Source organism: Lytechinus pictus, chromosome 17 (assembly GCF_037042905.1).
Source record: "Lytechinus pictus isolate F3 Inbred chromosome 17, Lp3.0, whole genome shotgun sequence".
NCBI classification, from domain to species: Eukaryota; Metazoa; Echinodermata; class Echinoidea; order Temnopleuroida; family Toxopneustidae; genus Lytechinus; species Lytechinus pictus.
In genome coordinates this window covers 8,325,806-8,339,694 of record NC_087261.1, presented here as the reverse complement: position 1 = coordinate 8,339,694, position 13,889 = coordinate 8,325,806, and the positions used below count along the sequence as shown (strand labels likewise).

Sequence of the window (13,889 nt, the reverse complement as noted above, 5' to 3'; positions counted from 1 at the left end):
TCTCCTTTTCCATCTCCCTTCCTGCTTTTTCTTTCTCCCCTACCCCTCGCTCTCTCAGATTATCCTATATTGTATCAAGAAGCGTTTTGTTGATAAATTTTGACAAAGTGCAGATAATTATAAGAAAGCTTTAGGATTTGTTCTTTCCTAGTTTAATAAAATATTCATTTGTAATGACTTTTAGACAGTTTTTAGAAAGAAATAAATTTGAGAAAAATGGAATAATACCATGCAGTCAAGTTAAGAAATAACAAAAGTCTCAAGAAGCACACATCACAACTAAAATGTTTTCTTACAAGACACTCCACAAATAGTTTATTACACTTGCACTGTATATTGTAATGATTCTCATACAGTATGATTCAACATTGGCAAAGAACAAACAGAAATAAGAGCTATTTAGCTGATGGCTTCAACACTTTTGCAAACATACAACAATCAATATGATTATCATTTTGCCAAATTTAGTTTCTCTTTAGTCCAATATGCAATAAAATATTAAAAGCTCCTGCAATTACATCTCCACCAAAACACATTGTGACAATGAAATCAATCACGTCAGGTGATCAATATCTTGTGAGCTCGATCATGTGATCAAGATCATGTGACTTATCACATGGCATAAGTTATGTAATGATTGTGCACATGTGAAAGAATATGGGTACCAGGTAAATGAATATCTATCAATAGTTAGTATCAGATATGAATCTGAATTACAAAAATAAAGATAATAAAGAAATAAACACATGTCCACCATTGCCAATTAGATTGTATAAATATTAAACATTTTTTTTCTTAAATTATATCTAGTAATAAGCTACATAGGCTTGATTGCAGGTTATTTGAACTGATAAGTGTATTCCATATTATATACATATAATATAGTTATAACAAAGCACCTCTTTTAAACAAATTTCAAAATTATTCATTCTTTACATTATCTAAACCTCTTTACAATTATATATTTTTCATAGAAAAACTCTTGACAAAACAAATTAGATATTATCTCAAAGCAAATTGCAAGAGAAGTTTTCTCAAATATTTTCTGCTTTTTCTCAAAAGAAACAAAACAGACATGATAATAATGATTTGGCGAAAGTCACAAATCATCATCCAAATTGGCAACATTAGGCCAGCTTACATACCTATTAGTATTACAGATATAAAGTGCACATATACTCTCTAAATGATCCAACACACACACAGAAAATGGACTGTATTGTAGAACAATGAATACAAATCAAGGTTCAAGACTTTTCTACACTTTTATGCATAAGAAGGAATTACAAAAATCGAATATTGTTATGAATGTTAACAATTTGACCTCTCGTTAATAGGCCTACTCTTTCTTGCAAAATTCTGTGACAAGTGCCCCCCCCCCCAAAAAAAAAAAAGTACTATCACTTTTTCTCTTGAGTATTTTTCGAGGAAAAATTCTGACAAGATGAAAAAAGATCATCACTCCAATCATACCCATTCATAATTCTGTCTAACAATTTTCCCTCGAAAGAGACCCCCTCCCCCCATTCCCTCCCTTCCTTCCAGTTTCTCCCACTCCTTCGACCCCACCCCGATCTGCCCCTTGCTTTAATATAAACTAAGTGTATATAAGCTGTATCATTCATCATTTTACAATTAAATTTAGTAAAAGGCTGTTGTGCTGCATTTCATGCAACTAAAGTATGTCTTAATACACATTATATGTACCACGGTTACATCAATGAAACCGACTCCAAACCAACCAATGGTAGTTGACCCAAAGTGACCTAATTACAACCTAATCCATAAAGAGTACTCTAATATTTCCAGCCATGTATCTTCCACCTACATGAACTCCATCATTATACTTTCAATTTTCAAAATAATGAATAAATAGAAATTGGCATATGTACATTTACAATGTAGTTTACATACAGTTTTTGTTCAATTCTGCTATCAGTCCAAGTTGATGATATACTCCGCCTTGACTGTTATCATTAGCACTTATTTCCTTGTAAATTCAACATATAATCTTGATCACAACAAAACAATAATCTTCAAAAAGGCTTAACTTGAATGAAAGTCAGCACATGAGTTGTCGACATATCTTTCTACACACACATCAGTTTAAATGATGAATACATTCTAACTAAATATCACCCCTCTCTCCTCTAAGAATTACCATGAATGACTAACCTAGATGACAAGTTTTGTTGAAAATATCAATGGCTGAAAACCTGAAATTCTGTCCCAAATTAAAATATGGTTTAAATCTATATAGGCCTATGCACATGAACTACCTATGGGCCCTTATTGTGATGTGTATCTCTTTATCAGTATTGGTCAGATTAGACCATTCAAATTCAGCCAAAATTAAAAATAATTCATAAATGCATGTTTTCTGACTGATTATAGAAGTCAAGTTGAGTCTACTTCATTTCAATGGCATATATCTTATAAACAAAACTCTTCGTGCTTTACAACATTAAAACAAAATTACATATCAAAGGGTCAATGTAAACATCAAGGAAACTGTTTCCTTTTGCTCCTAATAAATTGTCAACATGACAATCTGATAAAGTGATTCAACATGCAAAAAATAGAATTAAAAAAATAAACCCCAAAAAATTGAATTTACTACATTGCTCTGCTCTTTCACAAAGACTTACATCTATGGTAACTTGAACATCATCATGGCAAATTCCATGGAAATTATTGATTTCGATAGACAACTGATACCTGTTACCATGGTAGTTAGTAATCATAACATGGCAATAATACCATGATCAGAAGTCCTTTACAAGTCATAGCTGTGTCAACAGTACAATCTGATATTACAATCCAACTCTTCGTCTGTTACGACCCCCCAAATCTTTCATTTTTTTAAACAACTCCAGACCAAACTAAATTATGAAGTAAAATTTGAGTAGTATCCTTTCTCCCCAGTGACTGAAACAATATGGAAGCACGTCTTCAAAACAAAGGCACATGGATCTGTCATGTGAAACAAGTATACAGTTTGAAACCAGAAACCAGAAAAAAATACAACCCTCCCCCCCCCCCCCCTTTCAAACATTAGACTTCACAAACAGGGCAACCATATTTTCAGCATAATGGCATGTGTTTAATGCAACATATGTGAAGCAGATACCCAAAGAATGCAACAACAGATAGAAATTACTGGTTAAATAAATCTATAGTTGACTATGGACTAGAGAGGGCGCTAGAGCCAATGATTCAGAGATGTTAAAGAAAGCCACACCTGTGGAGATATTTTACATTGCCATATCTTTACAATCAAGTTGCTATATATCAATTGGGGTATCTTATATTAAGTATCATAGATTTATCACCCTAAAAAGCAGTTCATTAATTAAGTAGAACATTCTGGGGAGGATACACAAATATTAAAGTGCAACTAAAACTTGTGCTCAAATTCCCAGTGGAATGTGAGACAAAAAGCATCATTGTGTGTTATATACACGTATCATGCGCGTGTCAGCACTTTAGGACACACATAAAACTTTGTGAAACATCCAACTGGGGAGAGTTTTACAAAGAGTTAAGTGAAACCTTTTTAATAAAACCATGCTTAAACGCTGACGCATACATGATATGCATTCTCATTGATTAATATGCAGAAACCCACATCCTCTGAGTATAATTTTACAGCATGCAACTGGGAATTGAAGTACGACTTCAAGACACGCTTAAATCTTTGTGACAAATCCTTCCAGGAATACCTCAACTGGCTCAACATAATCACACATATTGTCACTAATCAAAACCTGATTTAGCATTTGTATTGACATGGGGAACACATTAACTCTTAAGTTAAAGTAAGTAGATGTAAGCTCAATGGACTTCACAAGGTGCCAAGTTATATGAGGAATGTTTGAATTGTTAGAAATAAGATAAGATGTTGAAAGAATGATGCAATGCAAGGTAACAGTACAGGAAAGGAAAGTACTTAGAATGGGTGTTTGGTTCCTTGTTATGTAACATCAAAACACCATAAATCACACTAAATCTGTAATTAAAACAACTAGATGTTCGGTACCATGTGTGACATTGTGTAAATAATGATACAAGTCATGAAAGTAGTCAGATTCCAAACATCATTCAAGTACTTTACTGTAGTTGATAAGAAATGTAAACCTTCCCCAGATATTATTTTCGACTTTTCAATTGTTGTAAAACACAATATTTACAAACTAAGCAAACTTGCTAATTGAAAGTGAAAAATTAGGAAATTGAAACATTTTACATCAAATTACTCAAGTTCTGAGAGTAGTCAATCCTACAAACCAACATTTACCAGAACATTTACTAGAAATGTACACCTCAGATATAATTTGTGACCTTTCAATTGTTGTAAAACCAAAGATTTCCTAAACAAAGCACTTGATTAGGAAATCTTTCAGACTTCACCTATTCAACAAGCTTTGAAGTTATGTTGTCTACAGTAACATATTGCCATAGATGAGCATTTTGTTTCTAATGAGGTCAATAATGTTTTTTACCTCATGGTCATTTGTATGAAGGAGTGCATGTACATTTATCATACAATCCAGGGACAGATGACTTTTTCTCTGTTCATAATTAAGATGAAATGAAAGAATGATAACATAGGATTCATTAGTATGCAACGTTTAAAAAAAACATTGTATCAAGCGCGATAGAGACATTGCAGATTATAATTGAAATTATCAAATTAAATGCAGATGAACATTTTCATGTCCAATTAAGAAAGTACTGTATACCATGATGAGGAGTACAGAATCAAGACAAAAATTAGCATGTCAAAGCAAAAAATATAGGTAAACATTGAAAAAAAGACTGAATTTTTCAGAACACAATTTGCATTTTGATGCAAAAAAGGTTGATAGTCCAATAAATGTTAGAGAGTAGTAAATAGATTTGAAAGATGACAGTAGCAAAGAGAAGTCAAGAAAGTCAAATAAAGGAATGATTTATTTTTAGTATTTGTTATGAATAGTACTTAGAAAGATTATTCTGGAGTCAGCCTTCATATGTTTATTTCAGACTTCAAAGAATCTATGCAGCATAAAATTATTCAAGCAAAGCTTCATTTTCATGTTTATTTTACAACCAAATGAAGTTATTAAAGAAAGCTGAATTCTAGTTTCAATAAATAGTACTTTAAAATATTGTAAATTACACCCGCGCAGCCCATTTAAGTTTCTGAACGTGATATATAACTTAAAAGGGTTCAAGTAATAGTGTTATTTGATTATTATGTTCATATAAATTTATACGAGTGTCTTGTATGTATGACTATTATTACCAATAATAAATATCCCCTGTAAATAATGCACCATATCTTGCACCTTGTGTGTACTAACACTACAACTACTAAGCTCCCTATGAAAATATTTGCCGAATTGTTATATTATATTTTTGTCTTTGACTTACAATACCAAAGACACTTTATTCCAGACAATGCTGGTGTCTGCTTCTGAAGCAGTCGGTGATCTGACATCTCACATAGTTTAGACCTACTCTTCTAGTTGCACCACTTTCTAATAATATTCAGACTATGAGTATGTATATAAGCACAAAACAAAATATCTTGGGGCACTGTCTTTAAAAAAAAAGAATTTCAATAGATGCGAAACACAACTTCAATCTCTCATCTCGAACTTTATTACTACAAAGCTGCAGTTAACTTGATAATTTCACGATTTTTAAAATCTCAAACCATTTTTTAAATGAAGGAGGAGCTGGGAGCCATCTTTTGAAGGCATAGCAGGAAACTTATCAGCAATAGGTTACACAAATAAATTACAAGATTCTTAGATTGAATTTGAACTATTGAAAGTCTCTTCATACCTTCAACAAAAGTTCAGGTAATTGCACGATTAATGATTGATTTTGAATCTAACATTAACTCAAAATTGATTGCAAAAATACATGACAGCAATTTCAGCACGGATTGAATTGTGAAATCCTTGGTAATGATTGGCTGAAAAATCACAGACTGTGTCTAATTGTTACTATGGTAACTGTCAGATATTGACAAAATATCAGTGCTCACAACTTTTATGAGATGATCTCCAGAACAAGACTATACAAGCATTTCTTTTCATAACTATATTCAATAAAACTTCTATTTAGTACTTGAATAGGTTGTCAGAGCCAACAGTAATTTGACAATGGCCTGAACAAACTTTCAACTGCTCTTGCTTTCATCAAACTGCACCAATTAGTACTTCCGATAAAATGTACTTTGTACATGCTTTAAACCTTTGAATTAAAGAAAAGAATATAATAATCCTTAATCCACGTGACAGATTCTGATAAAGGCCTTCAGAATAATCCTATTGTCCAAGTTAATTAAGAAATAGTTTCAGATACATGAAAAGATCAATGTAAATGTATAGCCAAAGTGGCATGAGACATTCTGGGTTTGACTGGATGTCAGAGTTCTTTGTGATCTATGAAGGTTGTTCAATGGGCAGTGATCCCTACAGTGACTAAAGACACTCTCAAGACCTTGTGATATATACCAAGCATGAGTCAGAAAAGCATGTATTCCTAAACCCTGTTCAATATTGCCACTCGGTCTACACCCACTTTGATACATTTGGTTTACAACTAGTTTGCCTACTAACCATCAGGTGCCCCATTTCACAAAACTTGTTATAAAAACAACTTTGCAATGACAGTTTAAAGCTATTGAAATCATCAAATTTGATTGGCTGATAGTTAACTTGTTCTAGATATTGCATAATTTGTTATTATACCAAGTCATCATGAAACTGGACCTTGGTCTAAGTTTTTCCTCTTAGTCCATTTCCAATTAAGTCTAATTCCCACATGGGTTATACCCATTTTGTCAAATATCTACTTGGTCTAACATCAGTCAGTCTTTGATTTAAAAAAAGGACTGTCAGTGAACCAAACTTTCACTTGACAAAGGTGTGAAAAAGTAAGTAGACAAAGTGAATATTAGACCATCCGGGCATTTAGACCAAGACCATGTGAGCAGTGGCGGACCGTGACCCGGAGGAGACAAAGCATTGGAGGGGTACAGCATTGTTCACAAAGAATACAGTGCCCCTCCAATCATTTGTCTCCTTCGGGTCACGGTCCGCCACTGCCTGTGAGTATTAGACCAAGTGATAGTAAGACCAAACAGTAATAAGACCAAGCGATGGGTTACCAAGTAGCAATTAGACCGGATTGGACTGATAGTAGACCAAATTGGTTTAGCCCATGTGATACTAGACCATCTAAGATATAGAGAAACTTTTTGCAGACCAAGTGAAGTAAACACACCATTTACCTTCACAAGGAGACCAGTACCTCACCACATTGACTACTGAATTCTCTAATTCCCATTGGCACTGTTCAGGGACTATCTGGTTCCAGGAGACAAGTGGTTAAGGGGGGTTCATGTATGTCAGTCACAGAACCATTTTGAAAAGGATTAGCATATCCTTGAAATGGACAAAATCCAACATTTGCAGAGTTTGCCAGATTCATAAGCATTGTTAATTGTTCAAAGGATGTAAACAAATACCAAGTTCCTTCAAACTTTTTGTGACATTTCTGCCAAACTGATGATGAACAGTTGACAATACTTACAAAACACTGTCCATGTTTCAAGGTTGACAGGTCCAGGATTTTGTCATTTTTTAAAACGTGAAGATCCTTAAACGTTGCTGGCATGCCCATGAAAGTGCAAGTTAAAATGATAAAGCTCTTTAACAGCCTCTAATGGGGCGTTGCAAGAAACTTGCGATCAATTGCAAGTCTATTTTCGTTCCCGAAATCAAGCATATGCTGTGCAATAAATTTGCAATTGATTGCTAACCTGCTCCATGAAACAAGGAGTGTAATCTAACTTGCTATAGTTAAAATTGATCAATCAATTGTATAACTGCAACAGAATATTTGCGATTGATTGCAAATATTTTCTTGCAACACCCCCTGAGTGTTGGATGCTAACTTTCATAGAAAGCTGTTCATCTCTAAAGCCCACTCCTGATGTCAGATTGATTTCAAATGCTCACCATCTCTCAAAACACTTGCCCGGATTGAGAGTGAAAAGAACATAACATACACTTGTTTTTAAAACTACTTAAAGGTCTCATTCACACCAATAAGTTGATTTGAATAAAAACATATCATAAAACAAGCATAACATTGAAAATTTCTTATAAGAGTAGATGTAAATTAGTTAAGTTATTTCACAAAACAATAACTTCATACTTCATATACAATTTTGATAAAATTTCAGCATTATGCTTGATTGATTCATTATCTTTTATTCAAATCAACTTTATCTTGGAGTGCACTTCCCCTTTAAGGGCAAATCCAGAAAATGCTTTTCATACATACCTTTTCATACATCCAACCCTATTTCTACATCTCTTCATAAACTACAGAAGCCATGACAATTTATTAGAGTATTATATCTTTTCTTAAGCACAAAGGACAGATGAATCCTTTCAGGAAGATCCTGCATATATATATATATATGTCAAGGTCCCATTACATAAATACTTGTTATGACAACAAATGCACAAGTTCTATAACTAGTTTACTATCAGCCAATCAAATCGGATGATTTCAGTAGCTTTAAACTTGTTTTTTTTTTGCAAATTTGTTATCATAAACAGTTTTATGAAACTGGCCTCAAATGTACAAGCTGTATGGAATTGCCCCATTACAAATTTAAATGCCCTCTTGTGTCCAAATCTCAAAATTCCTTGCTGTTCTTTCTTCATCTACCATGATGGAATCCAGTCTTTGGTACCCAGCTCAGGAGGGACTTAGGAAGGCCTATATACTTCTTGATGGTCACACAACCGTGATAGGTCAAGGCTCTAGGCATCGGCCCAAGGACGGTCCACTCATTGGTCTGGGGGTCAAACTGCTCTACACTGTTCGTTGAGATGGTCAAGGCATCGTCTTCGTCACCTACCGTCCACTGACCGCCGATGACATCGATCTTCTTGTTGGTGACGGTCATGGAGTATAGATCCCTAGCGTGGCCATCGGCATGCTGCATCTCTGCTATAGTATTCACTTCCCCTTTATGTGGACTGTACACCTGGTTTCAAATAATGAAGATGAAAAGATTGAGAAATAATCGAGTAGTTGTATAATCATGGAAAAGTAATAATTCACCATTCACAATCCCCATCCCATCATACAATCATCTAATTGAAGGAGAATGAAATCCATGTGGAAAATTATTTTGATATTGAATTATAATGCCCATAGTAAACAAGCACAGCTGGAAATATGTATTTGTATTTAGTTGTACTGCACTGGTTATTAATTCTAACACTATAGCAAATTAGCTTCACATAGAGGGCAAGAGGTGTTCATAAGCTCAGATCATTTTTGGTTTATCAATGCCTGTATTATTTTCCATTCTCCCCACTTACTATGAGTGGCATTTGGCATTTTCATTGCAATCCCTGCAATTATACTTAAATATAAAATAAATATGAAATAAGTCTCAAACAGATGATTATGGAGATTTGCTGATTACGCTACATCAAGCATTTCCTACAAACCCAAATGTTTAACAGGTCAATAATAAACTTTATTATTCTGCCTCTAGATTACCTGTACTTTGTACTCAGTTCTTCCTCCCACAAGATAAATCTTGCTCTTCAGAGTGGCTCCAACCCTTGGTTCACAAGGCAAAGATATGTCTCTAATGACTGTCCAACAACTTTTATCCACATGAAAGCATTGTACCAGAATGTCATTAGTGTCTTCCATGTGACCTCCAATGACGTAGAGACGTCGACTGTGAGCGGTCACGACTGGATCAACGACTCCATAGGTAAGAGATTCAGTCTGCTTCCATTGGTTGGATCGTCGACTGTATCTTTCCACCTCATGGAGGGGTTCATTCGAGGAGTCTAGGCGGCCACCGACCGCGTATATTCTATCTTGGACAATACCCAGACCATGGCAGAGTCTAGGAATAACAAGCCCATTGCATTGTGACCACTCGTTGAATAGCGAGTTATACTTCCAAGTGTCTCCGGTGATTTTCTTTGCTTCGTTACGACCACCTATTACATAGACATCGTTGTTGTGAGCAACTACACGGTATTCAGTAGTGTTTCCTGGATATGGCGCAAGCGGGTACCACTTGCGCCTGACACTATCATAGTAGCAAGTGTCCCTGATCCAGGTCTGTTGCTTGTTGCGTCCACCGATGACAAAGGTCACATCGGAGAATGCCCTTCTTGGTTTCATGCGAGGATCTCCACTGCTCCTGCCTTCACGGATGATCTGCTGCATCTCCATAGCCTCAAGGATCAGGAACTGGCAACCTTCATTGTCCCGTATCAGAGGTGCAGTCTTGATCTTATCACGGAGCATGTCGGGAGGGATGTATGGGAGACGGATGCACATGAGCATGTCTGAAAGGTACCCGGCTCTCTCGTCTTCCTTGTACTTGACCCACTTCATCAGCGCCTCAAAGGCATCTTCTTCTGATCTCAGGTTGAGGTTGTCATCTCCAAGATAGTCCAGGACTTCCTCAGGAGACAGCTGAAGGAATTGATCCTGCTTGATCACCTCTGGGAAGCACTTCAAGGCATATTTTGTTGCAGCCTGAAGACAGAGAAAGAAAAAGGAAAAAAAAAAAACAGGAAGAGAGTGGGGGTGTGAGACTACATCAATTCATCAGTTCAAGAATTTTGTTTTAACTAGGTAAATCCAAGGTCAAGGCCAAGAAATGCTGAAGGCAACCTTTCTGGTTAAGTTACAAAAAAATGATCATGAAATTTCATCTGTGTTGTTGTTTTTGTTGCTGTCATTGTCATCATCCTCATTATGATTATGATTATGAAAATGATTAATATCATCATCATCATCCTCATCATCATCGTCATCGTCGTCATCATCATCATCATCATCATTACTTGTATTACTATTAAAGATACCATACCTTATGGAGTTGTTCACAGCTAGGGTTCTCATAGGCTGTCCGTTGTATCTCAAGGCAATTAGCAGGGTCTAACATTCCTCTCAAGTAATCACTACACTTCTGAATGGCTGAGGAGTGTTTCATCATGGAGGCTAGCTGCAATGCTTCTCTGGCATTCTCTTCAAATATCTACAGGAGAGATGAAAAAAAAAAGGAATAAATAGATATATTATAGATAGGGAGAAAGAGAGAATAGTCGAGGAGCGTTTCATCATGGAGGGTAACTTCTCTGGTATTAGAATCATTAGACAAGAAAGATGAACAACAGAATAAACAGATATACATTGTATTACACACAGAGAGAGGGATGGAGAGAGAAAATAGTTGAGTGTTCCTTCGTGGAGGCTAGCTGCAATGCCTCTTCAAATATCTGCAGGAGAGATCAAGAAAATGTTTACAAATAAGAGATCTATAAAACAGATTTATTTTTGTTATATAACCAGAGGATGTTTTACAAAGAGTTAAAGGGGAATCCAACCCAAATAAAAACTTGTTTTTATAAGAAAAAGAAAAATCAGACAAGTTGATAGGTGAAAGTTTGAACAATATTGGACAAACAACAAGGAAGTTATTAATTTTTAAAAGTTGTAAACATTGGTAATCACTATACCCATGGAGACTTCAAATTGGCCGCATATGGGATGTCATAGTGATGTAAGGCAAGGACTACTCTTCCATATACTCCAATACATGAAATGGCTAAAATGTCTTTTTTCCCAAAAGTTTTATTTCAAATTATATTTTTCTTTCATGAGGACATAAAACAATATACGACCTGGGTTATATTAAGATTACTGCCCCAGGGGAATGGGTACTTAGGAGAAAACCACAAATCCCTGATAATAAAGTACATGGCCTATGGGAAAGTTGTCCTTGCCCCTTGTCATAATTTACTTACCTAGTTGCCAATTTGAAATCTACATACTATCAGTGATCTCAATTTTAAAGCAGCTATAACTTTCTTATTGCTCGTCCGATTTCTTTCAAACTTTCACCATTCTGTTTAATTAATTTTTCTCCTTCCCAACACAACATTTTATGGCCAAGGCTGGATTCCCCTTTAAGAGTGACTTTAGAGTCATGCTTAAATGCCGACTCACACATGTTATCTAACAAACAGTCTTATTAATTCACAGCAGCATGCAATGTCTTAGCACAATTTGACCGAATCGGTGATGACTTTTAAATCGAAGGCAACTGGGAATTTAAGTGCCAATCCAAGTCACACTGATCTCTTTTTGAAACAGCCCACCAGTATGAAATAGGTTGTTTGATTATATATGCACAAGTGAAATCATATCTAATTTTCTGAGAAAATTGCATGATAAATGGAGGAGCTGCATGCATGTGACGTCACAAAGTGAAAACTTTAAATAACACTTCTGTTAATATTGCTGAATTTTTTGCAAAATCTTCACCAATGCCTTTTGTTGATTTCTGGGTTTTTTTTTTTAAACCAATTTTATGTCAGAGTGACCTTCTCTTTTATAATGCTTGATTGCTCTATCTAGTTCAATTACAAGAACTTTATAAGAGAATGGCATTACCTCTAAACGAGATGTGTAGGTGTAATTGACAATCATCCTAAGAACAGATGGGGTGATGTCTTCTATGGTCACCTTCCCAGTCTCCTCTGTATGTAGCATTCTCTTCTCCATCACTTCATCGATGGTTGCTATGACAACCCGATGACACTGAAGTTCCTCCTTCTCAACACATAGTCTAACATCTACAAACTTGCCATCGTGTCTTTGGTCATTAAGTCCGAGAAGGATTTCGTTGACATGGTAAGGTTGTTCAAAGGTGTATTCCGTGGCAAGCTTTGCAAGGTCATTTGCTGATTCTCTCCTTCGATTGTCTTGTCTCTCAAGAAACTCTAGGCATGCCTGTTCTGATGAATGCATGTGGAACTGCCTTGATGCTGCAAGAAGCTTTGTAGCATTCTCATTGCTGATTGTGAGTTTAGCCGAGTAGATATAATCAAGCAACAACCGCACAATAAACGGTTCTACAGCATCAATGACAAGGTCATCTTTGGCAATTCGATCTCCTTCCTCCGTAACTTCATCTGCTAGATTATGGGCAAAGAATCTGCTAGTTGCAGCTAAAACTACTTTGTGACACCTAAATTGAGAATTTCCAACAAATATTTTGAAGTCTGTGAATCTATCCTCCAGACGGAATTGGTTGAGTTTGTTGAGCACTTCTGCTGCGTAGTTTGGATCATCCACTTCCTTCTGCTCTGCAACCGATGATGTGACTGTCCAAGTGCTTCCATCTGTCTTCAAACTGTCCGCAAGGCTGAACTGGCTTCCATAGCGACTCAAGCGATAGAAGTTCCCTGCCATAGAGAGTCTCTTGGACAAGGAGAGCGTTGACCCAGGAGTTCTTCGGATCACAAATGATAGATTGTTGATCGGGGTCATGTCCTGTCGATGGCTGTTTGTTGCAGGAGGCACCGGTGATGCCCTGATGATATCTTCGCATGATGATGGCTCTTCTTTGATCTCTGTAAATGGATGGCCCCCAGTGTCAGGAATCTCAGGGTAGAGGAAGTTTCCGATCTCTGCAGAAGGCGGCCGAGCCTTCTTCCGACGGCAGCTCTGGCAGCATCCCATCTTGTTTCCTTCACATATTACACCATACCAATCTTTAGGTCATCTGAAAAAAAATAAACAAGAAAACAACAAGTTTAAAAGAGGAAGTGTTGCATTATGTACACACTCAGGTCACTATTTGTAGTAGTAACCATGAATTGATTATTGAAACATATACCCTGTATGTATACACCAGCTATCTATAAAGAAAGCTAAATATGTTCTTGTGGATCCAATTCTTATGGTAACACACTGTACATAGAATTGGGTTGGGGGTGGCATGGTCTACTGTACATAGACTGCACATACAATCTTTAGAAAAAAAC

General features: G+C 35.9%; 1 protein-coding gene across 1 annotated transcript; it reads right to left on the bottom strand.

Annotated features, from left to right (window-relative positions):
- Window positions 1-8,605: 8,605 nt before the first annotated feature.
- On the bottom strand, window positions 8,606-13,630 carry LOC129280796 (kelch-like protein 38). Its single transcript, XM_054916800.2, has 4 exons — window positions 12,514-13,630; window positions 10,928-11,095; window positions 9,586-10,590; window positions 8,606-9,061 (listed from the first exon to the last, which is right to left on the bottom strand). The coding sequence occupies exons 1-4, from the start codon at window positions 13,582-13,584 to the stop codon at window positions 8,732-8,734; spliced, it is 2,574 nt and encodes an 857-aa protein (XP_054772775.2). The 5' UTR covers window positions 13,585-13,630; the 3' UTR covers window positions 8,606-8,731.
- Window positions 13,631-13,889: the final 259 nt, after the last annotated feature.